Raw genomic sequence first — 25,632 nt, forward strand, 5'->3', positions numbered from 1 at the left:
GGAGAATCATTTGAACCTTGGAGGTGCAGGTTGCAGTGAAATCGTGCCAGTGCACTCCAGCCTGGGTGACAGAATGAGACTCCATCTCCAAAAACAAAAATAAAAATAAAAAATGAAGGTCACTGGAGCTGCTGGGGTCCCGTGAGAACGTTCAAGCAGAACTTTGGGCTTGGGCTGGACCCACCCCACATATAGGGGCACTTGAGAGAAGCTGTAAAGAAGGAAAACAGTTTTGTCAGTTAGACCAAGAGAGAAAACTGCTTTATCGGGAGATGCCTCCCACAGCCTGCAAAGCGCTGCCACCATCTTCTTCTGCCGCTGCCCCTCCCTCATTTGCTGTGCTTCTTGAACATGCCATACATGGTCGCATCTCAGGGACCGGACATGTGCTGTTCCCTGTCTGGAAAGCGCCTCCTTTATCACTTTAACCTTCCTGGCTCCTCCTCGCCCTCCAGGTTTCAGCTCAGATGTCACCTCTGCAGAGCAGCTCTTCCGATCACCCTACCTGCAGGAGGACTGCTTCTCAGCCCTTGGCTATAGCAGGCTATTTCTTTCCTCTAAAGCTCTGACTGTGGTTTGATACCAAACCTGCTATTCACTTACTTGCTAATCAACTTTACCTCTCTAGGTAAAGAGAGAGGTCTAGAGAGAGCAGGGACATGGCTTGCTCGTTTCTGCACCCTCAGGCAGACAGTATTTGGCACACAGCAAGAATCTAGCAGCTCTTTGATAAATCTATGAATATTTAGGAATGATCTGCCAGAAAGAATTGTTTGAACTTCTTTGACAAATCCTTAAGGAAAATAAAGGTGGAGTTTCTGAAAAGGACCAGCCTCCTTTAAAAAGCCTACTTGGTGGGGGAAAAAAAAGAAAGAAAGAAAACCTCTGAATCTAAACGAATAGCTTGGAATGTTCTTTGGACACAAGCGAAAAACTTGAAATGAACCACATAAGCCCTCAATTGCTTGCTAAACCACGTAACTTCCTTTAGCTCAAATTCAAAGCACACTGCTGTGTTCCGATTTCTGAAGTAGGACTGAGGGGCTAAGCTTCTGGATGATTCTAGATGGCTACCTTGCAACAGGAACCGTAGTGAGATGAGTGGCCAAAGCTACCCTTCAGAAATAAATTCTTAAAGTTACAAAGGAAGCTTTTCTAAAGTGGATGCCTTGGCTTTGAGGTAGCCTGCCTGCTTTTATATCATCCTCCTACCCAGGGACCCTGGGAGGACTTGAGAGTTGCTTTTGGAAACTGGTCAGACAGGCAGAGAGACTCTAGGGAAGCTGAGATGTTCCAGGTCTCTATCCGTGCTTCAGCTAGCCACTTGGGCTGTGTATCCCATCCAGGGCAAGGGAGGTGGCCAGACAGCTCAGGGAAGCTGCAACTACGTGACATGTGAGGGATAAAGAGACTCATCAAGACCTGTCACTGGCCTTCTGCAGAGTCTTCACGATAACTCTGGAAAGGGAGAAACATTCTACTTAACAAATGAAGACACACAGTAGCTCAGAGCAGACAAGAAGCAACATACCCTCTGCTACATGTTTGACAAACTCACTCCTGCATTTCTCCCATGTCTTGCCATGGTCAGGACCACCTGCCCCAGCCCAGCAGGCCACAAGGTCATGAAACAATGTTAAGAGGTGACAGCCAAGGTTCTCAAGGGGTTCCAAGGCCCCCATGATCTGGCTCCTGCCAGCACTCCCAGTCCCATCGCATCCCACTGTGGGCTCCAGCTTCAATCACCACCGTGGAGGTGCCAGAATGTGCCACATCTCCCTGGACCTGTGCCTCCCTATCTGGTGTCTGTCCCACTTCCTGCTCCAGGAGGGATTAGTGACCTGACCTAATGCTGCTTGAATAAGGGCCTGAGCCACACGGCCTGCCTCTGTCTCTTTACTTTGCCTTCTAGACTCTGATCCCTTCAGGACTGGGGCTGTGTTTTTGACATCCCTGTGTCCTAAGCAGAGCTAGTAGATCTAAAGAAGGCAGTGTGGGAAGCAGTGGGTCAGAGTGCCTAAGAGTCTAGGTTCTGGGGGCCACACTGCCTGGGCTGACTCATGGCCCAGGTACTCACTAGCCGGGTGACCTTAAGCAAATCACTGAACCTCTCCATGCCTCAATTTCTTCTTCTGTGGGCCGGGTGCAGTGGTTAACACCTGTAATCCCAGCACTTTGAGAGGCTGAGGTGGGCAGATCACTTGAGTCCAGGAGTTCGAGACCAGCCTGGGCAACATGGCAAAACCCCATCTCTACAAAAAATATAAAAATTAGCAGAGTGTCGTGGCACACGCCTGTAATCCCAGCTACCCAGGAAACTGAGGTGGGAGGATCACTTGACCTCAGGAGGTGGAAGCTGCAGCAAGCTGAGATGGCACCACTGCACTCCACCAGAGTGACAGAGTGGGACCCTGTCTCCAAAAAAAAAAAAAAAAAAAAATCTTCCTTTGTAAAATGAGGATAACAATGTAAATCTCTTACGATGATTATAGAATTAAAAGAAGAAATCCACATAAAGAGCTGATTTAAATTGATCTACTTCATAACAGAGGCTATGCATTCACAAAAGTGGTAAGAAAAACCCTGATGAACTGTGAACCAAAAGAAAGCAGAGTGTGGGCCAGGTGTGGTGGTGCATATCTGTAACTCCAGCACTTTGGGAGGCCAAGGCAGGAGGATGGCTTGAGGTTAGGAGTTCAAGACCAGCTTGAGTAACTTAACAAGACCTCATCTCTATAAAACATTTACAAAATTAACCTGTAATCCTAGTACTTTGGGAGGCCAGGGTAGGCAGATCATGAGTCAGGAGCTCAAGACCAATCTAGCCAATATGATGAAACTCCAGCTCTACTAAAACTACAAGAATTAGCCAGGCATGGTGGCACATGCCTGTAGTTCCAGCTACTCGGAAGGCTGAGGCAGAAGAATTGCTTGAACCTGGGAGGTGGAGGACGCAGTGAGCCGAGATGGTGGTGCTGCACTCTAGCCTGGGAGATAGGGCAACACTCCATTAAAAAAAAAAATTAGCTAGGTACGGTAGTTTGCGCCTGTAGTTCCAGCTACTGATGCTGAGGTGGGAGGATGGCGGCAGCCCAGGAATTCAAGGCTGTAGTGAGGTATGATCGCACCACTGCACACAGGCACTCCAGGCTGGATCACAGCTCTTTGTAGCCACCAAAAAAAAAAAAAAAAACAAAAAACAAAAAACGGCAGAGTGGAACCCAAAGGAGCCGTGCTCAGCGTTCAGGCCTCTGGACCTTTTTGGCTCAGGGGCTGGGGGGATCTTCCAGGCAGGGCCTTCTAGGCACAGGATGCTGTAGCCCTGGCTGGGGGTGAGCATGTCAGCATCAGGAAGCAACATACAGACATTTGTCAGAACCAGTCCTCCAGTGAAAGCTGATGCCAGAACGCGCAGTGCAAACACTGCCACCCACTAACAGAATCGTGCGCCTGGCTGGAGCACATGGAAGGAAGGCGTCAGTGGCCAGGACAGGGTGGGTCCTGCGGTGAGGCTTGTGGGTTTGGTCAGACAGTTGGAAATGTAGATTGACTCAAGACACATGGTCCCACTTCCTCTGCACCCCCAGGCCTCTGAGGCAGAATCACCAGCTGTGGGGAGGAAGGTTCAGACTCCTCATGTCTGAGGTGCAAATGACAGGTCATTCCTGCTTTGCAAAATCCAAAAGCGAAACACCTCTGTCACACACCAATTAACGCAGATGATACAGGCTGACAGGGGGAGCTGCATTCAATGAATTCCTCTACACTATCCACAAATATTCATGTCTCCAGGGAATGATTTTCTAGGAAAAGGTTATGGTGCTTTCTAAGAAAGAAACTCTGATCTTACCGGGAGATAAAATACCATGAACAGCCTTGCAAATTCTTCTTCCTAGAGTGCCTGCTTCAGAAAAAAAGGGCTGATAACAGAAGCACACACTGCAGCTGTTCTAAGAACTAATCTCTTCACACACATCTCTCCTGCAGCTGGCGTGATGCATATTTCATTTAACTGTGTCCCAAGAGCAGGGAGATGCCTTAATATCACACTATATCTAGGAGCCCTGAGGCCGCTGGACTAAGATTTCACACCAACCTCACCTGCACTGGATGTACCGTGCTCACCTGCCACAGTTCACAGAAACCTGAGCTCAGGGCTTGAGTCTGTCTATACCGGTGAAGGCTACCTGCCTGCAGCCAACATTTGGTGGCAGATGCAATGGAATGCCAAATCCCACTTTCCAAAGAGCAACACGCTTTGGAAAGTCATGCCTGGTGGCAAGTGTGTGCTCTCTATCTGCTATCTAAGCTGTGTTGAGGGCAGGGTCTTGACTTTGACAAAGAGGCCCTTTCCTGCCTGGTCTGGGAGTGGTTCTGGAGAACAGTGGCCCAGGAAACGCCAGGTCTTGCACTCACTCACCCGCCGGGTCTTCTCCACATCGCCACATGGCAGGCGCTTCACAAAGTCAATGCCCGTCAGCGGCGTGCCTGTTGGGGGCAGCAGGATGGAGGCATCCATCATGAGATATTCCACGTTCATGGGCTTCATCTAGAAGAGACATCACAGGAAACCTCAAAGCAGGTCCCTCGCTTGGGAGTAGGAATGGGCCGGGGGAGGTTACACAGGCTCCTCGCCTTCACCCGCAATTACTAAACATAAATGAGTAATCTAAACCCTGGATTTACACGGAGGTAAAGCCCAGAGGCAGCCAGATAAGGGAACAATATGCCTTCTGGTTTTATAAGTCGCAGATTTTTCCTTTAATTAACGCAGCAGCTCAGATCCTTGAGAAGTTGCCTCCTTGCTTGCTCCTCCTGGCATTCCCTCTCCACCTCAGCAGGGACAGGGATTCTCAGCAGGAGGCTGAGCATGCTTTATCCTGTAGCTGCAAGCCCACCTGCCACCGGCCTCCTTCTCTCTGTCCCTCAGTGATGATGATAACAGCTGTGGCGATGGCAGCTTCTCTTTAACAAGAGCTGACTACAGGACAGGCTGTGACCTAAGGGCTTTTGAGGAGCTGCTTCCCACTTTGCTGATGAAGGAACAGTCTCAAAGAAGCAGAAAAATGGATCCAAGGTCACTCAGCTAGTGGGTGGCAGAGCCAAGACATGAGCCCAGGCTTGCCCTTCTCCAGGTCCTCTGTGATTCCCATCCTAGGGCCAATGTTCCTCCTTCCTTCCTCGTCTCCTTCACCTCTTACCCAGAATAATAAAACACAATAGTTTTTGGAGTATCTACTAAGCGCCAGGCACCTGCTGGGATCACCTCCTGCTGGACGACAGGTGCTGGCGCCCCATCATGAAGGGACCCTGAGCTTAGAGGACGAAAGGTGCATGGCCACGGCACTGGGCCAGAGCTGACTGCCTCTTTGCACACCACCTCTGCGAAGCGTTCTTTCATGACTAAGACACAAGGGGACACCCCCTCCCCGCCACCATTCCCAGATATCTGCTGCATCGGTAGTGGTAATTGATGCACATGTATTCCTGAATGCCAATACTTCATTTCCATGGCATCATGGAGGAGGGGTAAGCTTTCTACAGCCTTCGTTTTACTCTTTCAAACATCACAAGCTTTCTTTGTGTCTTCTCTTTTCAGAAAGTGGCCTTCAAACATACTACACTTGCCCTCTCCTGCTAGGTACAGTTAACCACACAGGGCAAGGATACAATGAGGGCCCAGCTGCCCAGATACCCGGTGCTGCAGTTTGAATGTGTCCCCAAAGCTCACGTGTTGGAAACTTAATCCCCAGTGTGACAGTGTTGAGAGGTAGGGCCTACGAAGACAGGATTAGGTCTCATGAATGAAGTAATGTTATCGGTGCAGGCGTGGCTCAATTTTGGTGAGAGTGGATCTGTTATAACAGGGAGTTCTGTCCCCACTTGCTCTGTCTTGCCCTCCTGCCTTGCACCATGGGATGATGTGGCAAGAAGGCCCTCATCAGATGCCAGCACATTGATACTGGACTTCCCAAACTCCAGAACTATAAGAAATTTCTTCTCTTTATAAATTAGGCTGTGGTTTTCTGGTATAGCTGCAGAAAACAGGCTGAGACATCGGTGAACGGGCCAGGGGGGCAAGGTTTTCTTTTGGACACTTTTAAGTACTTTCCTCCAGAGGCCTGAGGTCCTCCACTCCAAATCTTCTATCCCAGCAGGGGTGGCGGCTCCTGCCTCACTCAATCACTTGTAGCTCCCTTCCCCGCTACTCCCACTGCCCCCACAAACTTCCCAGTGAACCCTTCAAGCCTGCTGGGGGCAGAGCTAGACCATCACCTCACTGCACCTTTTGCATTAAACCAGAGGCAATAAGGGAAACAAAGGAAGGGTCACAAGTCATGGCCTGATTCTGACGAAGCCTCCGAGGGCCCGTCCCCCTCCTTCCACTCAGAAGCTGTATTCGATGAGGGCTGATTTGCAGATACAAATCTCCAGAACTGTAAGAAATTTCTTCCAACAAATCTGCAAATCAGCCCTCATCCTTCAGGGTGTGGCACCCTTATATTTCTCTGGAACGTCAAGCATTGTATAGGACAGACAATACATGTTTGATTAAAATAAAAAAACAAACAAAAGCCTGGAAGCTCTCCACGGTAGGAGGAGGAGGAAATGAGTATTTGTGGTGTGCAGACTCAACATGAGGCCTTTTGTTGGCTTTATCATATCCAGCCTGGATGGCACTGTGGTAGGGACCCTATCCTATGGATTTTAAAAAAAAAAAAAAAAAAAAAAATCAAGGCTCAGAATTTAAGCAACATACTCAAGGTTGCACTGCCAAGAGTAGACACTGAGCAGGGGTTTAGGAGCCCAAGCTTTTCCACATGGTCAAGTGCCATAGGAGCCTGACATTTCTAAACAGGAAACCAAACTGGAGGGAATGACATTGCAGGAGGATGTCTCAGGGGTAAGAGGAAATGGCAAACGACAACTGAATCCCTTCCACTCTAGTGAATGGTCTGAAGGGTAGAAGACTGAGCCACTCTCTAAGGAGCCGGAGGAATGATGAGGGGCTGTGAATGTGCAGCCCACGGAGGCCTGGCACAGGGCGCCGCTAGGGCATTTCTGGAGATGACTTATGCCAGTTACACCTTTCCCTTGAAAAGACTCCATGGCAGTCTCAGACAGGCAGTGACAGAGGACGTGGTGAGGGCCCCGCTGTCCAGATTCCTGGGGTACGGGCAGGGAAGCCAAGGAGCCAATTAGGGCATGCTGCCTTTTTCTTTTTGACACTTTAAACACTCAGGTTCATTATCAACTTCCCAAATCACACACGCTTTGGTGGGTAATATCCACAAGAAGGATCATTTATCATGTATTTATGGAGTGCCTAGCCAAGGGGAGGTGCTGGGATACAGAGACAAACACGCAGACTAGAGAAAGCTGGATCTTCCGAACCGATGGCTTCCCACGATTCTGGCTACTGGAGGAGGAAGGAGGCCCATGCTGGCACTGCAGATCGGAGGAAGAGCTCCATGCTGCAACATTCCACTGGAGCAGCAAACAGGGAGGCAGGGACATAATACATGGAGAAGCACGGGGGAATGGGCTGTCCTGCTCTGGAAGCCTGGCCCTGCCACTCACTGGCCGGGCAGATTTGGGGACATCACTAGACCTCTCTCTGTTTCCTCACTGGCAAGTAATACACTTTGGCTCTGTGTCCCCACCCAAATCTCAACTTGAATGGTAACAATCCCCACGTGACAAGAGTGGGACCAGGTGGCAGTAACTGAATCATGGGGGCGGTTTTCCTTATGCTGTTGTCATGATATTGAGTTCTCATGAGATCTGATGGTTTTCTAAGCATCTGGCACTTTTTAATCCTTGCACTCATTCTCTCTCCTGCCACCCTGTGAAGAGGTGCCTTCCACCATAAATGTAGGTTTCCTGAGGCCTCCCCACAGTGGAACTGTGAGTTAATTGAACCTCTTCTCTTTATGAATTACCCATCTTGGGTATTTCTGCATAGCAGCATGAGAACAGACTAATTCAGCAAGAAAGGGACAAAGGCAGTAGCTATTACCATGGGTTGGCATGAGGATGAAGACATGTAATCTGTACCACATATTGTATACATCCAGCACCAAGTAACTCCTCAATAAAATGATACTGCCCCCAAATTACTATTCCTAGCAGAGACTCTTCGTGACTCACTTGACACCTCCCATCCCAGGGGGAGTAAATATAGTTTGAAATTTTAACAGTGATGGGGATTACAAGACACCATTCTAAATCTGCTTCCCCATCAATCTGTGCTATTTGGTGAGAAAGCTCTAAGTAAAAAACCCCTCTCTGGGATGGGCAGGGTGAGCTTGGCAGGAACACAGGCACACGCCAGCCCAAGTGTGTCCCAGCTCCTCACTTACTGTCATGCTCCTGTACTCATCTTCAAACATGTCCAAAAAAATGTCTTCTCCCTAAAAAGAAAAGAAAGGTTGGAAGAGGATATTATTCATACTTTTTTTTCCATACACAACAGAGTATTATAAACTCTAGTTTGTGGCTTTGGGGGCCATCTGCTTCTCATTAGTGAGTTCTCGTAAATCACCAGGAAGTAAAATACACACGTGAACACAAACACACATGCTCAAACGACAGACCAAATATCAAATTGCACTACTCAAAGTTTTCTCCTTTTTTTTTTTTTAAGTACATGGAGAGTTCTTGTGTCAAAGCAGTTAGTTAAAAAGCAACAACAAAAATAATACTATGTAGAATTAAAACATTAAAAAGGCTAATATTTCAAGTGTTTAACATCATCTGTTTGTCGAGAATGACTGGAGAAATGGAAAATCCTGGCTAAATTACCATATTAAAAATACGAGCCTCCATACCTCTGGAAGGAAGAGTATAATTAAATAAGGTTAGCATTACCCCATGTTTATGGGGAACATGGCTTGTTCCATTTGTTTTTCAGGAGTGCTTTGGGGGTTATGTCATTCCTCAGGGTCATGACTGCCCAGGAGGTCCCCTTTAAGACAGGGTGGTGGGCATAAACTTGGCTCTGAGACACACAACCAAATCCAGCTTTACACCTCTCGCCTCTTTGTCATGCAAGAATGGTGTGACAGTCCAACTCTGTTTGGGGTACTGTGAAGATGAAATGAGTTAATGCACATGAAATGCAAGGAGGCACAGAGCCTGTCCCTCAGTCAGGGGTGGGTCAGTGTGAGCACTCACTGTCATTACAATCTCTACTGGATAATGACCATTACAACTGCTATATCTCTCTCAGAAGTTCTGAAACACACACACACACACACACACACACACACACACACACACACACACACACAGAGTTGGGTTGGAAAAGGGAATAGATCCTTTTTATGTTTTTTCAGTTGTCAGAACTACAACTAAATTTAAATATTCTTGTGTGATATAAGTACCACCATCAGAGAAGACAATTCCTGAAAACACCTAAAAACTGCTGCAAAATTATACTTAGGGTATAATAAATGTTATAGAATAAAATTAAGAAAAATCTGGGTTGGGAGAAGGGATCCAGAATTTAAATAGAGCTCTCCTTTTGTTAATAATAAAGAATAACCTCTGGGAAAATGCCTACCTATATGTCTTTCTGGTTTTGCAATCCAAAGCTTTCTAGGGGACATAAACTTAGGGCAGTTATACTGGCAAGAGGCTCAAAGATGACTAACGCAACCCTGAGGTTTCTGCTTTCTTGTGGGCTTTGCTAGTAGGGGTGTATCCTCAGTTGGAGGCCAAGTGTGGTCTGGGATATTCTAAGGGGAAAGTGGGATTTCCTCCTCAGGGTGTGGGGGCCCATGCCCTTGTCTGGGTATGTCCACTGTTGGGCTGGATGGGGTCATCTAAGCCTGGCAAGGTGGATCCCCAAATTATATAACCTTGTTTTATCTCAACAAACACTGACAATAATGGATAGTGGCTTAAAAAGATTCCTGCAAAGGAACAGCAGCTTCAACAGGACTTGAATAACTAAAGTACAGGGGACAACAAGGAAATGGCAGTGTTGCCACCATCGTCCTGCAGGAGGCTCTTCATCAGCCGCGTTAAGAGGGGAAGCCATCACTCGCAGGATCTGCAGACACCTGATCTGGGGGCTGGCAAATTAGAAAACGACTATTTGACCTGTGGATTAATCCACCATGGCTGACGAGTGATGAGCCTTGCTTGAAAGACACACGAGGCTGGCAAGGCCTGAGGGTTTCGGCTCCCCATGCCTCCCAAATTCATATGTTGAAATCCTAATCCCCAAGGTGATGGAACTAGTAGGTAGGGCCTTTGGGTGGTGATTAGGTCGTCCAGTAAGATGGTGCCATCTGAGAAAGTGAGCCTTCCATCTATGAGAAAGTGGGCCTTCACCAGATATCAAATCTGCCTTGATCTTGGACTTCCCATCTTCCAGAACTGACAGAAGTAAACTTCTATTGTTTATAAGCTATCCAGTTTACAGTATTTTGTTTTAGCATCCTGAATAGACTAAAACATATGCCTTATAGAGCTAAAACAAAATCATCATAATTAGATATTTTCAAAACCATCTGGAGCCTGAAGACAAAGCTCTGCAAATTTTTCAGATACTGGAAGTCATGGTGGCACTTTACAAAATCTCAATAAACTTAATAAAGGTTTAGAAGCCTGTATAAGGTTCCTTAGCACATACTCATGTAAATAATATGCATGTATATAGTTCATAAATTGATAGGTAACTCATAATTTTATATGTGTAAGCACATATAACTCATGAACATAAGCTCATCATATATATATAATTTACTCACATGTGTTTATATGCATATAGTTCATAATTTACAAATAATTATTCCCAAATAAACAAATCCATGTATAACTGAGAAACAAACTATCATATACTGGAGCTGAGTCCTCAAAAATTTTACTGATAAGAGCATGGGCAGAAAAAAGTTTAGATATTGCTGCCTTAGAGACTATAAAATTGAGCATTTTTATTCAGTAACTACAGGCATAAAAAATAACTGAAGACACATAACATTTATCTGCATAGAACCAGACATCACACTCCTGCTTCTACAAGACCCACCATGCTGCCGTCCATCTGTGCTCTGCCAATTACCTTATAAAAATGTCGTACAAGGTGAACACTTTCTTCTCTCGCACCCTGTAAAAGAGAAGGAAGGTGTGAAGGAGGCAGGTCTCATCTAGGTGAGCAAGTTGGGCAAACTACAAATTCCAAAATATGAGTGTGTATAAAACAGATCTGGACTAACATCCTTAACGTAAAAAACATTTTTTTCCCTTTTGTTGAGACGGAGTCTTGTTCTGTTGCACAGGCTGGTGGGCAGTGGCGCAATCTCGGCTCACTGCAACCTCCGCCTCAAGGGTTCAGGCAATTCTCCTGCCTCTGCCTCCCAAGTAGCTGAGATTACAGGCACCTGCCACCATGCCCAGTTAATTTTTGCATTTTTGGTAGAGACAGGGTTTCACCATGTTGGCCAGGCTGGTCTCAAACTCCTGACGTCAGGGGATCTGCCCATCTCGGCCTCCCAAAGCACTGGGATTACAGGTGTGAGCCACTGTGCCTGGCTTATAAAATAATTCTTAACGAGAGAGTTCAAAATAAAAACAGGGAAAGGATACGTAATTCGACTGTAATGACATGAGAAGCTGTTAATATACAGCTCATTGGGGGAAAATGGGTTATAAAATAAGGCCATTATGACTCCTTTCTTAGTTTATTTTTTAAAGACAGGATCTCAATCTGTGGACCAGGCTAGAGTGTGGTGGTGCAGTCATAGCTCATTGCAGTTTCAAACTCTTGGGTTCAGGTAATCTTCCAGCCTCAGCCTTCTGAGCAGCTGGGACCACAGGTGTGTCTTGGCTAATGTTTTTGCTTTTGTTTTTTTTTTTGGGACAGTGTGTCAGTATGCTGTCCAGGCTAGTCTCAAACTCTTGGCCTCAAGTGATCCTCTCACTTCAGCTTCTCAAAATGTTGGAATTACAGGCATGAGCCACTGCACCTGGCCCAACTACACTGTGTAAGAAAAAAAATTCATTTATACGTATGTGTACATATATACTTATACATACATATATACATACTTAGTTTTCATTTACATATATGCAAATATTTCATTTGCATATATACATATTTGCATATGTTTACACATGACATATGTAAACATATACTTACACTGTATATTTTCATATTGTATATATAAATAGAATTCTTTTCCTATGTAATTATTTGCTTATATAATACTTAAATATATTTATTTACCTATATGTGTGTATATATACACATGTGTGTGTCTGCACAGACACAGCCAAAGTGTCAACTATAGTTGTTACTTTTACCTCTCTACTTCCTAAATTTTCTAAAATAAACACAGAAAATAAGAGGAGGGTAACATAAAAGCTACTGAAAATTTAATGAATGTATATTTTAAGCACAAAAACCATCATCAGTGTGTGTATATGCGTGAATATGTCTCTATGTGCATAAAATTTTTGTAATACTAAAGGAAAAATTCTGAGGACAAATACAGAACCAAACAGCTGCGACAGAAACTACTAAAACTCAATTAAGTGGACTCTTCAGTGAGTCTCGGCAGAGCAGGCCCTGCAACTTCTAGCTAGTGACTGATGACACCATGGGCCAGGGCTCCTATCTGGATGCCAGCAGCTGCCCTCCCATCCTCCTGTCCCTCTCCCTTGGCCCCTGTACAGGAAGGAGGAGGGGAGAGGGCATCACCTCCAGGCAGGCCAGGTGCACATCCTTCATGATGCAGCCAGCAATTGTGAGGACTTGCTGCTTCAGAAGCAGGCAGCTCAGCTCCAGCGTTGCCAGCCGGATCTTCCCATCTGCAGAGCACACCAGGGTAAGCCTTGCACACCCACGGTGAAACGCCCTGCAGCCCAAGGCTCCTGCCTATCCATGTCGAGGTCAGCAGGTCAGGTGATAGACCAACTGCTCATGGCTCCCAACATCCAGTAGGGACACAGAGGGAACCCCCATGCTAAAACCATTCCAATCAGTTAGAATTCAATGTTCCCCATCAAAACTGCTTATACCAAATACTTCCCTGAAGCCCATTTACTGGCAGGGGGTAGAGGAAAAAGGGTGACTAAACACTACTGAGTCCTGGAGAGTGGCCCTGCACCCCGATTTCCTTTAGAGAGCTGCCAGTCCCACTCTGGTCATGTGATTTGGGTGGAGATGGTCCTCCTTGCCCCCCTTCCAGGGTTGGGCATATCACCTGGCCAGATGGTGTGCTCCATTTCCTCGGTCCCAGTGACGAGGTAAGAACCAGGCAAGGGAGTCACACAGCCAGTATGGCTCAACCTCGCAATTTGCTGGAAACTCTGGGTAAGAAAAATTCTCCTTGTACTGGGCTAAGCAGAGGACTGTGGTGAGCCTCTGAGGAGCACTAGCATTATAATCTATCGGCCACCTCTTCACCTTTGCCAGCATTTTCCATCTTTGTCAAGTACTCTGCAAATACCACTTTGAGATCTGTCTTCCAACTAGACTGTCCAAAGCTAAGCATCTCTCACAGAGCAAGTCTAGGGTCTCGGTGGAGAAAGAGCTAGCTGGGGGGTTTGGCATTTATCTTCTCAACCCAGAAGGTGGCAGAGACCAAATGTAGAAAAATACTGTTTGAGCCCCTGGATCCAACTTTGCCTGAAGCCAGGCCTCAGCAGACTTTAAAAGCCAACACAGCTTTGTCTGTCTGTGTGTACTATTTAAGCTGGAGTGAGCTGGGTTTCCATCAAGTGCAACAGAGCTCTTAAACAGCTTACTTACTATGCTCTTACTTACTTACTACTGTGAGCCAGGTAAAGTGTTGAGCACCTTATATACACCTCCTCAAGGAATCTCTATAAAAACCTGTTGCAATGAGTGCTCCAAAGACTGAGGCTCAGCAAAGTGAAGTGACTCATCCAGGGTCTCATAGCGGGGCAGTGGTAGACTGCAGGTGCTTAGGGCGCCAAAACCCACACGTGGCATCTCTCCTAGAAGCATCTGTAACTGACTGACTTAAGGGCAACTGCTCTTATGCAAACTCCTCTGTGGGTCTTTAAAGTTTATTTCTGGGGAAAGGTCCCACTGTGGAAAGGAGGTCGTCCTCACGTTATGCCTCTAAGGCCTTGGAAACATCAGAGACCACGATGGGTCACTGGGAAAAAAACTAAAGGCAGATACACCCCTCTGCCCACCTCCCTACCCGTCCCTTTAATGCCTTGTAAGTCAGGAGAAAATACACGAGAAAAGGGATTCTGCTTAAAAAATGAAAAAGTGCTATCACGAAAGATAAGTCTTCCTCAACATAATACAAGATGCAGGGACCATCAAGGAGAAGCCTGAGTGGTCTCAGCTCCACCAGGTCTCAAGCCTGAGTGGTCTCAGCTCCACCAGGTCTCACTACCCCACCCCGCCCAGCCCAGCACTAGCGTACCCTATCTTCACCTGCCTCTTCCAAGAGAGTTTTGCTCCAAGCACAGTCTCACTCCTACCTGTTCCCATACCTACCCGCAATTGTTGCTGCTAACAAAACTCAGTCTTCTACTATACTGGCCCCTTAAACGTTTCCAACTTTCTCCCCTCACGCCACTCCCAGCCTAGTTCTTTCTCACAGTATTGCCTTGGGCCACCGAGAGTGGGGAGCGCAGTGACAAACACTGGCAGTCTCAGCAAAGGAAGGGCGGGGTATGGAAGGAGAAGAAAGAAGCTTCCAAGTGGCAGGGGGTGGGATGGAAAAAGGAGACCCAGAGCTAAAGATACAGTCCTAGCAGGCAGGAGGGCTGTCCCAGGATGCAGGGCTTGAGGGGCAGAGGGAGTGTCTGGGATTGGCCCGGAAACTCAGAAGGCTCAGGCCTAGCACCCAGGGCTCTGGCTCCCAGTGGGGCCTGCTCCCTATGACTGTGTAGCCCTGTGGACAGACAACACCCCAAGTGGGCACCTGGCTGGGCAGCATTGTTCATGATCCTGATGAGCCTTTCAGCCAACGGATGGTTGTAGGTGTTCTTCTCTGCCACATTTGGCACTGGGAGCTGGATTCGTTCTAATTTCTCAGGATCCATGCCTGGAACAGAGAAGGATGTAAGCGGAGCTGCCTCCTGACTGCATGACCTCCTCGTCCTGAGAGACCCTGCAGAGTACGGTGTCCTCAACTTCAGCCACATATGCTCCCTCTTGGTGATTTCTTTTCTTTCTTTTTTAAGTTTTTAGTAGAGATAGGGTTTCCCCATATTTCCCAGGCTAGACTTGACCTCCTGAGTTTCCCAAAGTGCTGGGCCTCCCAAAGTGCTGGGATTGCAGGTGTGAGCCACCGTGCCTGGCCCCTCTTGGCAGCTGCTGTCATGACTGGTTGCTGTCGGTGCCAGAACTTACCGTGGAGCTCTCTGTAAACTTACTGAAGTTACATAAATGTATTTTATTATTTATGTAAATAATAAAATGTATTAATTTACATAATACATAAATGAACTTACATAAATGTATTAAGACATACATTTTCTATCACTACTTATAAAACAGGAAATCAGGAATGATGTAGTAATTGCCAGTAATAATTTTTTAAAAATCGAAAAGTGTTTTTACATTCCAGCCAATGACTGTCAACTCCCTACTCATGGTGGCCCAAGGCCTGATCTTTGTTAAAAAGGGCAGTTGGCAGGTACTTAATAGTGTTGGAGAGGAGCTAGCCCCAAATGGTGGCATTCTCCCAGACATAGCAGAGGAATGGGAACGGAGAAGAAAAGGGGGTAACCATCTCGGAGCACAATTCACAGCCACTGCGCGCCAGGTCTGCGGGCCACCTGAGGCCACTCCCGTATTAGGCACCTTCTATACCTGGGAAAACTGAGACCTAGAGAAACAGAGACTAAACACGAAGGAAACTACAGTCATCCCCAACAATTGTGCCCTTTAGCTTTTCACAACAAACTCAAAAGGTGGGCCCCACCCTCAACACACACAGGAGGAATCAGGTTCTGAGCCAGGTGAGGCAGAAGCCACCCCTGCCCCTGAGGATGGCGTTGGCAGAACGAGACTGAGCTAAACCTTTCTCACAGAACTGTGCATACATGAGGTTGGCACAAAAGTCACTGCGGTTTTTGCCATTAAAAGCAACTGCAAAAACCGCAATTACTTTTGCGCCAACCTAATACAATGACACCAATACAGCAGACATCTATCATTAGGAGGCAAGGAAATCATTTATCCTCCAGTGAAAATTCAACAATTCCTTCTGCGAAAACTAATAGCATTTAAAAGATGAAAGATGAGATGGGGGTGGGGAAGGTGAGCAGGAAAGGAAAAGGGAACAGGCAAGTGTATGACTAAGCCCTGCTGTCATTCCTCCTAAAGAAGCACACAGGACCTGCAGTGACAGAAGACCTGCTGGGCCTACCAGAACAGTTCCCACCTAGGGAAAGGGTCTTCAAACTCCTTATCTGCTCATCTGACATGGCTCTTGAAAAATACACTTGCAGAAACAAACATCTAGCTTGATCCAAGCTTGGAGAACCGAATGGATTGTTTGTGCTTCAAGCACGTGTTTTCCTGTTATTCTACGAAAGGGGGAAAGGTGGCACTTCTCGGAACTCTTGAAATATGGTCCCTTGAGTACCAGATGACGCTTCATTTAGAACTTTGACAAAATAGTGGAAGATAGCATTGAAGAGCTGATTGTCTGGATTCTAAGTAACTCCTGCACACACACGTTGATGTAATAAGCCATAACAATCTATCTTGCTTTTCTGAATTCCTTCCAGCTCCTACAGAGAGGCTAAGTCATACCAAGGAGATGACCTGGGTAAGGGATGGCCTAAGGGCTTGAGTTCGGTAGTAGTCTCTCTCATGCCGCAAAACGCCTCACAAATGTGGCTTCCTCAATAAATTTGCTTGCAGTAAAAATTTAATTTGTGGCTCCTGTATCCCATGTTAATGCTAAATGTGTAACTCTGAAGGATTCTGGCTTATTGAATGGCAAGAAGATTGTCAATTGAATCTTTGTGGCATTTGTTTTTCCCAGAGATGTCAACACTGTCCTAACACCTCTCTACTTGTTAATTTCTGGCCCCTTTGAGAACTGCCAGTCAGTCGTTCTGCAGGGGAATAAAAGCTCCTCTGCATTCCAGGTGCATCGCCCAACTTTATAATCAACCAGCAATCACTCCACTTCAGAGAGGACAGCAGAAAGGGCCCGGCCGCTGGCTCCTTCTAGAACGGGGCCGTGGCCACAGAACCATGGAAAGAGGCAAACTAGGACCAGGTCTTGAATTTCCACAGGGAGGTCCATTTTGTTTCTTTTCTATCACTGTCCCTCCACCTCCTCAGAATTTGTGGACGATGAGGAAATCTGTGGCAAGCTCTTTTCTTGACAGGAGAAAAGCATCCCAAGATGATCCTGACCGTTCTCAACTCTCCATGAATGGAGGGTCCCGGAGGATAGAAACACCTCCCTCTGCGCTGGATTCCAAGTGCAGCCCCTTCCTTGTGTGAGAAAGTCAGGGCCCAGAGAGGTGAGGCTGTTTCCCCAAGACCACAGAGCAAGTTAGAGACACGGCTCAAACCACCTTCAGATGATCCAGAAGGTGGGCAGGGTCCAGACGGGAAAGGGTGGCAGCACCTACAGAGCCAATCCACCAGGGGTGCCCAGAGTGCCCGCCAACAGCCACCCCTCCGTGTCCCTGGGCTCACCGTCTCCTAGGGGGACAGCTGGGTACAGTGGGAAGGAGAAGCCTGGGGGTGGGGTGTGGAAAGGACTTTGTGTTGATATTTTACCTTTTTGAATCTCAGTCTCCTCGCCTGTGAAGTGGGAATAATTATGGTAACTACCCGTCCCACAACTGGTGTCAGCTTTGAAAGAGAGCGCACTGTCACAGGTCAACAATTTTAATTCTCATTATGATGCACAAATGGGAATTTTTAGCTTGAGCACGGCTTGATGTGTTTCCTTGTCATTCGAGTTATAAAAGGAAAGTTAGGCCAGGTGCAGTAGTTCACGTTTGTAATCCCAGCACTCTGGGAGGCCAAGGCAGGCAGATCACCTGAGGTCTGGAGTTTGAGACCAGCCTGGTCTATGTGGTGAAACCCTATCTCTACTAAAAATACAAAAACTAGCTGGGTGTGGTGGCACATGCCTGTAGTCCCAGCTACTCGGGAGGCTGAGACATGAGAATCGCTTGAACCCTGGAGGCAGAGGTTGGAGTGAGCAAAGACCACGCCACTACACTACAGCCTGAGTGACAGAGAGAGCCTCTGTCTCACTTTTAAAAAAATTAAAAAATAAAAAAAAAGGAAAGTTAGGACAAAAGAACAAAATGAAAAAAACCTAAGAGCTAAATAGAGGTATAGACAGCCCAAAGGAGGCATGCTGAGCTGCTAGGGACCCCTCTCAGGGGCGAGCTGCTCAGGTTGGGTCCTAAAGGATGGACAGGAGTTTGCTTTAAGCCAGACAGTGGGGGCCAGGGCTTGCCAAACCAAGGCGGGACTGCAGGGAGTGGAGCAGAGCCAGGGAGGGGATGGTGAGGTGGAAGGCAGGGGAAGGGACAGGCAAGGCTTTGTGCCAGGATCCTGGAGGGTGATGCAGCGGAGGGACCAGGAGAGGCAGCTCGCGGACAGTGACATAATCTGGTTGTGTCCTGGCTGACTGTGGGGGTGGTTCCATTCCCCCGGCTGCTCCAAGTGGTCTCCATGCTTCCGGCCCTTTCCCCCAAACTGACCTGGTACTGCCATGCAGTCCATGTGAGGTGGATTTTACCACCAGCCCTGGGAGGCAGAGAGCAGAGGTGATTCCACACAACACACAGCAAAATTATGCAACAGAAACCCCTCTGAACATCTCCCTTCTTTCCCCAAAGCTCCTCCTGAGCCAGGTGCCCCATTCTCTCTCCCCACTCTTCTTCCCACCATGGCCTCTAAAATCCCCTCTGTCACTCTGAACTATCAAGTGTTTTCAAGCAGCCCGTATCATTTACCAAAGTACTCAGTCAAAACAAACAACAACAAAAACCCCAGTCTCTCTGGGGAAGGAGAGTGCCTTTGGAAGGAAGGAGGAGAGGATTCTGCTAAGATGACAAGATTGCCTTCACATGGTACGCCCTGAAGAAATGGTGACCATCAGCCAGGCATGTGACGTGTAATGCTTCATTTCATCCTCATGACACTCTGTGAAGTGGGTGATATTATTTTCATTTTATAGATGAGGAGGCTGAGGCTCAAAAAAAGACATGAAGCTTGCCTGAGGTCATGCAGACAGTGGAAAGCCCAGCCCTGAATGCACTCATATGGCTCCTACCTCCATCCTCTCTGCTATGTCCCATGATCCCTGTGGGTTCTCTCTCCCTCCACTTGCCCAATCTATGCGTGTCATGTCATCTAGTGGTGTTCTTGGCACAAGCACAACAGTCTGCAAATTTCTGCTAAATTAATTTTTTTTATAAGTTAAGTAGTTTTGATCAAATTTAGGGCAGAGGATCAGACAAATCTGAAAATTAAGGGGAAACACACATAAAATAGAAGCCACCATATGACAGCTGTGCAGAAAAGCCCAACCATCACCCACACACAAAACAGGTTAGAAAGAAACAGACACTGTCAGCAGTTGGTTACCTTAAGGTGGTATAATCAAAGACAAGTGAAAAAGCAACTTAATCTCATTTTTGTTTTTTATAACAATCATTGCTTCACCATCACTGTTCTTAGGAGAGCATTTAATTTGTGGCAAACATTAGATTTGGGTTTAAATTTCCTGCCTGAAACAACCTGGTGGCTGACGGTTCTGAATGGATAAGGTCAACGTCGCTGTGTAACAGGGACATTCGAGTGAAAGGTAAGATAGCACCTGTGTGCAAGGACACACACACACACTTACACACGCTCACGCACGTGCATACCCCCTGGTTTTCAGTCACAGAACGGCAGGTTTTGCAGTAGTTTCTTTGCCAGTCATTTCCCTCTGACAGAAATAAACACTGTAGATAATAAATTACTCTACTTGCTTCAACTTTTAAGTGCCTGGTGACAGACAAATTCCAAAGAAACCCTGCTGCACTTCACTGGAGCACTAGCTCATTCTGGCTTCCAGCAGACCACATGTTCCCTGCCCTGCCCACAGCCCTGCCTAAGGGGTCAGAGCCTGGGCTGCCCACTCCAGTCAGAACGGGTGTCCCCTATCCAGAGGGTTGGAGGGCAGAACTCCCAACCCACTCATTCAAAGACCCCAAAACAGAAGGGAAGGGTGTGGTCCACAGCGTCAGTAACTGTTACTAAGCTTCCCTCTCAGTTCTGACATCTGGATTCTTCCCCCTTAGTAGTAGCCCCCATTCAGGGTAGGGATGAAAAAGACCCAGACCAAAGATGCATAAGAAGAATTAAGACAGAAGTGGATAAAGACACCATGAGAACAGCAGGTAAACAATGATCAAATTTTTAAAAAATGTCTCTTGACCACGCGAGGTCTCCTTGGCTGCAGTCACACAAGTATTACCAGCTTTGGAAGGCTACAGAGCAACGATTTTAAAAGCTAACCAGATGTTGGGCTGGTTTCCAATGTACTTCCAATTCAGGTTATGTGTCAGCCAAGATAAAAACAATGCTGTGCCAGCTCTCTGCATGGCAAAACTTCCCTTCATCCTATTACTTTTCAACCTTTGCCATATCACTCATCCATGTTCCAGTAACTTCTTAGCACAACAAAACACAAAACACCAAGAGCCCAAGACTCCTTCCTCCTGGGTAAACAATGACAAATGGAGTGGCAGAAGTAGAAGGCTGGTCACTGAACTGGGGAACCTTCAAGATATGAAAACTTTAAACTCACCCTCATCCCCCCACCTCTGGCCCAGGACTCGGTGGACTTGACAGAAGAGCAAAGGCTGCGTTTTCTATTACAGAAACAAACCAGAATTCATTATGCAGCCCAACTGAATCACAACAAGTGCCTTCTGCCAACCGGTCAACCCTTTCCACTGTGGGATATTCATTTCGGTGCAGCATCTAATCTATTATGATTTACTGGAAGGCCTGAACTCACATTTGGTTTTTATTCACATGGCTTTTATGTTAAACTGTCTATGAGGAGAAAATCTATGAAAAACAGACAGGTCACCTGGGGTCCTGATTTGCAGGGTAAGGATCTGGAAAAGTGAGGCTGAAGGTCAAATGCAGCCTGACCAGATGCTGCCGCCTAACCAAAAACAAATCAGCCAACCAACCACCACCACCGAAACCCCACCAAATGCAGACCCTGTGCTCATAGGCCAGGACTGAGCATAAGCCAGGTGGCAGCTCCCCGACGAGGAAGCTTCTCCAGGCACCTGAGCCTCGCGGCACCAGACTTGAACTTTTCAGTTTCTTCTCCAAACCTTCTCTGAGACCCATGCTCAGTAGTTCTGGCAGTGGCACTGCTATTTGTCACACAGTAAGAGGGGTCAGGAACCTAGGCCTTACCCAGGCTCCTTCCTTCATGCCCCCTCCTTTGAAATCAACCAGAACCCCACATCCCCTAGCCCAGTGCCTCTGTCTCCCCATCCTAGTAAATGCACCCCACTGTTGCTGAAGCCAAACTGCAGGAGTCATCTCTGACTCATCCCCTTCACTCAAGCCCTACATCCAATCTGTCAGCACATCCTGGCTCTAGCACTGAAATAATCACAAGCCCTTCCAGTTTCCTCCACTCCCCAGCCAGCAGCCTAATCCAATCCACAGTATCTCTCACCTGGACAACTGCAACAGCTTCCTAGCAAGTCTCCCGATATTCCCTCCTGCAACTCATCCCTACCCCCAACCTCCGTCATCTACTTTCCATCTGGTAGCCAAAGTCTCTTTTAAAAACTTCCATCTGACCACATCATAGTCCTGCTTTAAAATCCTGTAGGGGTTTCCCACTGCACTTGGAAAAAAATAGAAATTCCTCTCCATGGCCTTCAAGGCCCTTCATGACTGGCCCCTATCCTCCTGGACAGCCTCGCCTTGGCGCGCTTTCTGCTCCTTCCCACCCCAGGGCCTCCGCACATGCTGCTCCCTTCACCTGGAGTACTCTTGCCCAAGATCTTTGCAGAGCTGGCTCCTTCTCACTCTGTGGGCCTTGGCTCTGCTGGTTCCTTCCTCACAGGAGCCCTCCCCCACCACCCTGACTAGCACCTAGTAACCCCCGCAGCACAACCACTGGGCCTCCTCATCACTCCGCCCTGTTCATTTCCTTCTACCACTTGTGGGAGTCACAATCAGTCTTCTGTTTCACTTGAACAAGACTCATCTGGGCTTGTCTGAGTGCCTGTGACAGGGCCTTGCCCTAGCAAGTACGCAGCAAGTATCTGCTGAATGATAAGAAAGCCTCTGGTTTCACCTCTCATCCATCCCATCCGCTGGCCGAATAACGGCAAACCCATTCTGAGGGGTGCAGAGTGGGTCACATCACTTACTGACCAACTGCCCCCCAGCAGCCCAACACAGCTCGCAGAAACACAGTTCACAGTCACTGCCTGTGCCACCCCCCTGTGCAGACTGGTTCCAGACGCCTGCCTCTCTAGGCACCCTGCTGCCACAGACATGCTGCTGCTCACCCTGGGGAATGGGCAGTGACCTGACAGATATACCACAGGTTCTCATGCCCCTTCTTGCTCTGCCCTCTACCATAGCCGGGGTGTCTTCAGGAAGCAGGTCCTCACTCCTGCAGGGAGAGTCCAAGCTCACCACCAGGCAAGCGGCCCTCTATTGTGCTGACAGCCTCCTCGTCAGTCAGTCAGTCCTGGACTTTTCTGTCCAAGAGTGACTGATGTTTTCCTGGGGAAGAGCCTAGGTCTGCCTGGACTTTGTAGTCTGCATGCTGAGCACACTGCCTGGCACACAGCTGGTGCTCCACATGCATTTGCTAAATAACTGATTACATGAGGAAATTCATCAGAAACAGCAAGGCACTTGCTCCTGATCACTTAGGCCTCCAAGAGGCCTCTCCTGATTGTCCAGGCGTATGCAGTACCCTCTACCCTCAGCTTGCCCCACCAGATTATCTAGTTTTATTTTCACTGTTTTACTTCTTGCTATGTGGGATTATTTTACTTGGTTACTAGTTTATTATCTGTCTCCTCTAAGAGAATCCAGATTCCATTAAAGTACTTGTTTGGTTCACCCAATACTGATCATCCCAATACTGGGATGCAGGGGCTTCCAAAATATTTGTTGGAAGTATTTGTTTGGTTCACCCAATACTGATCACCCAATACTGGGGATGCAGGGGCTTCCAAAATATTTGTTGGAAGGTGAATGAATCAATACATGAATAGCATTAGCAGAAAATGGAAAAAGAAATTAAATTTCCTTGAATATACGATTCTGCTCTTCTAAGAAGAAATTCCTAAGAAAAAGAGGTAGGATGCCCAGGCGGGAACTTGGGTGTGTGGTCTCTCCAGCACACAAGACTGGATGAAGGTACACAGCAGCACACATGGCAAGCCATGACGTCTCTGCTCCCTGCACAGGTCAAGGCTACAGGGAGAAGGCCATGGAGAACGCCAGCCACCCAGAAGATGAGGAGCTTGCCCACTGTCCCTTGGAGCCTGCATCTACACCACACAGGCAGCACCTTCTTTGTTGAAGCCCTGAGCACAGGCTGCCAGGAAGAGATAGCCCTGGGGTTGTGCCACATAGCTGAGAGGCAAACTCTGGCTGAGCACTTGCTGCTAGGTGGTAGGATGGGTACTACATGGAGCACATGGTTTCTGCCTTCCAAGGCCTAGCCATCTAGAATGGGAGACAAAAATTATAGAGAAAAAGAGGTCTAAAAAAGTGCCACAGGAACCTCATGGAGATTAAAAAATGTCTGCTCTTCCCACAATGTTGTTATGAAAAAGAAAAGACATGCCACAGACTGGGGGACATCACTGCAAAATGCCTCTGATAAAGAACTTGCACTCAAAATACATAAAGAACTCTGGAGGCTGAGGTGGGTGTATCACCTGAGGTCAGGAGTTCCAGACCAGCCTGGCCAACATGCCAAAACCCCGTCTCTACTAAAAATACAAAAATTAGCCAGGTGGGGTGGTGCACGCCTGTAGTCTCAGCTACTCAGGAGGCTGAGGCAGGAGAATTTCCTGAACCTGGGAGGTGGAGGTTATAGTGAGCCAAGACCACGCCACTGCATTCCAGCCTGGGCGACAGAGTGAGGCTCCATCTTAAAAGAAACAAAACAAAAAAACCCCAAACTCTCGAAACACAACAATTTTTTTACTCAACTCAATTTAAAAAATTAGCTAAGGATTTGAAAAGACTCTTCACCAATAAAGACATGTATGGCAAAAGAAACACACGAAAAGATGTTCAATGTCATTAGGAAAATGCAAATTAAGATCATAAGATACCAATGCATGCCTATTAGAATGGTGAAAACTAAAAAGGTGACCACGCAAGTGTTGGAAAGGAAGTAAAGGAACTAGAACTCTTGTACACTGGTGGTGGGACATAAAATTATATAGGCATCTTGGAAAACGGTTTGGCAGTATCTTAAAATAAACGCAAACATACACATACCTCCCATAATTCTATGGGAGACATGACTCAGCCATTCTATTTGTAGGTATTTACCGAAGAGAAAAAGGATGTATATGCCCATACAGGTCTCTGTATGGACACATATTGTATGAGGCCACACAAATGCTCACGGCAGTTTTTAACAGTATCAAACTGGAAACAACCCAAATTTCCAGTGACAGATGAATGAATAAACTGTGGTATGTTCATACAATGGAATGCTGCTCAGCAATAAGAAGAAATGAACCACGGATACACACAGCAACATGATGGATTTCAAAATAATTATGTACATTGAAAGAGGCCACACCAAGAGGAGTACATGATGCATGACTGTTTATGCAAAATTTTAGAAAATGCAAACTAATCCAGAATGACAGGAAGCAGATTATTAGTGTTACTTGGGGAGAGGGGTGTGGGAGGCAAGTGAGAAGGGGGAGGAAATGTTTGGGATGCTGGATTGTATACTCTCTTGATCAAGGTGTTGATTTCATGGGTATTTACGTATGTCAAAATATCAAATTGTACACCTTAAATATATGCAGTTTATTGCATATCAATTAGACCCCAATAAAGCTTTTTCTTTAAAGGGGCTCTGCTTCTGGCCAAGATGGATTAGATTTAACCTTCTGATTCAGGCAACTTAGAAAGCAAGACAATATATACAAAACAATGGTTATCAGTCTATGGATAAACAGGCAGCATAGGAGAGAGATCCCTGAGAGACAGAAGCGCAAAGGCAGTGGCCCAGTGACTGCTCCAACTTGCTGTCCAGGAAAAGTATCCAGGCCTCAGCACAGGGAAAGAAAACCAAAAGACAGTGTTCTCTCAGAGATGAGAAGGCAGAGTTTGGAGTTCAGGAAGATCAAGTGGCTAAAATTCATGGACAAGAGAAACAGAGCTACAGAGAGAGAGCTCCAGACACATGCAGAGGGTTTTTAAGGAGGCTCAGCTGAGTTCTGGCCAATGCGTACATATGAAGAAAGGGAAAGACCTGCCAGAATGAAGCCTGTGGAACAATTCCTGGAGCTCACACAGGGCTGGCCAGTGTGGAGAGACCCCCTCACCACGGGACGCTATAGAGTCTCAGAAGGGCACTGTCTCAGTAGTGGGGAGAAGTTAGTCCTAAACTAAAGGCT

At 47.0% G+C, this 25,632-nt stretch overlaps 1 protein-coding gene across 7 annotated transcripts in view; it reads right to left on the minus strand.

Moving 5' to 3' along the window:
• Positions 1-25,632, minus strand: part of CLEC16A (C-type lectin domain containing 16A) — a 223,546-nt gene that overhangs the window by 117,064 nt on the left and 80,850 nt on the right. For all 7 annotated transcript variants that reach the window (XM_032242763.1, XM_032242761.1, XM_032242765.1 and 4 more), the window contains 5 exons: positions 14,919-15,041; positions 12,710-12,819; positions 11,072-11,116; positions 8,364-8,414; positions 4,421-4,549 (listed from right to left, as the gene is read on the minus strand). In XM_032242763.1, coding sequence (XP_032098654.1) covers positions 4,421-4,549; positions 8,364-8,414; positions 11,072-11,116; positions 12,710-12,819; positions 14,919-15,041 — 458 coding nt within the window. The remainder of the gene's footprint in view (positions 1-4,420; positions 4,550-8,363; positions 8,415-11,071; positions 11,117-12,709; positions 12,820-14,918; positions 15,042-25,632) is intronic.

The sequence above is a fragment of the Sapajus apella genome, unplaced genomic scaffold, assembly GCF_009761245.1.
Source record: "Sapajus apella isolate SASKATOON/1434 unplaced genomic scaffold, GSC_monkey_1.0 scaffold51, whole genome shotgun sequence".
Taxonomy (NCBI): Eukaryota; Metazoa; Chordata; class Mammalia; order Primates; family Cebidae; genus Sapajus; species Sapajus apella.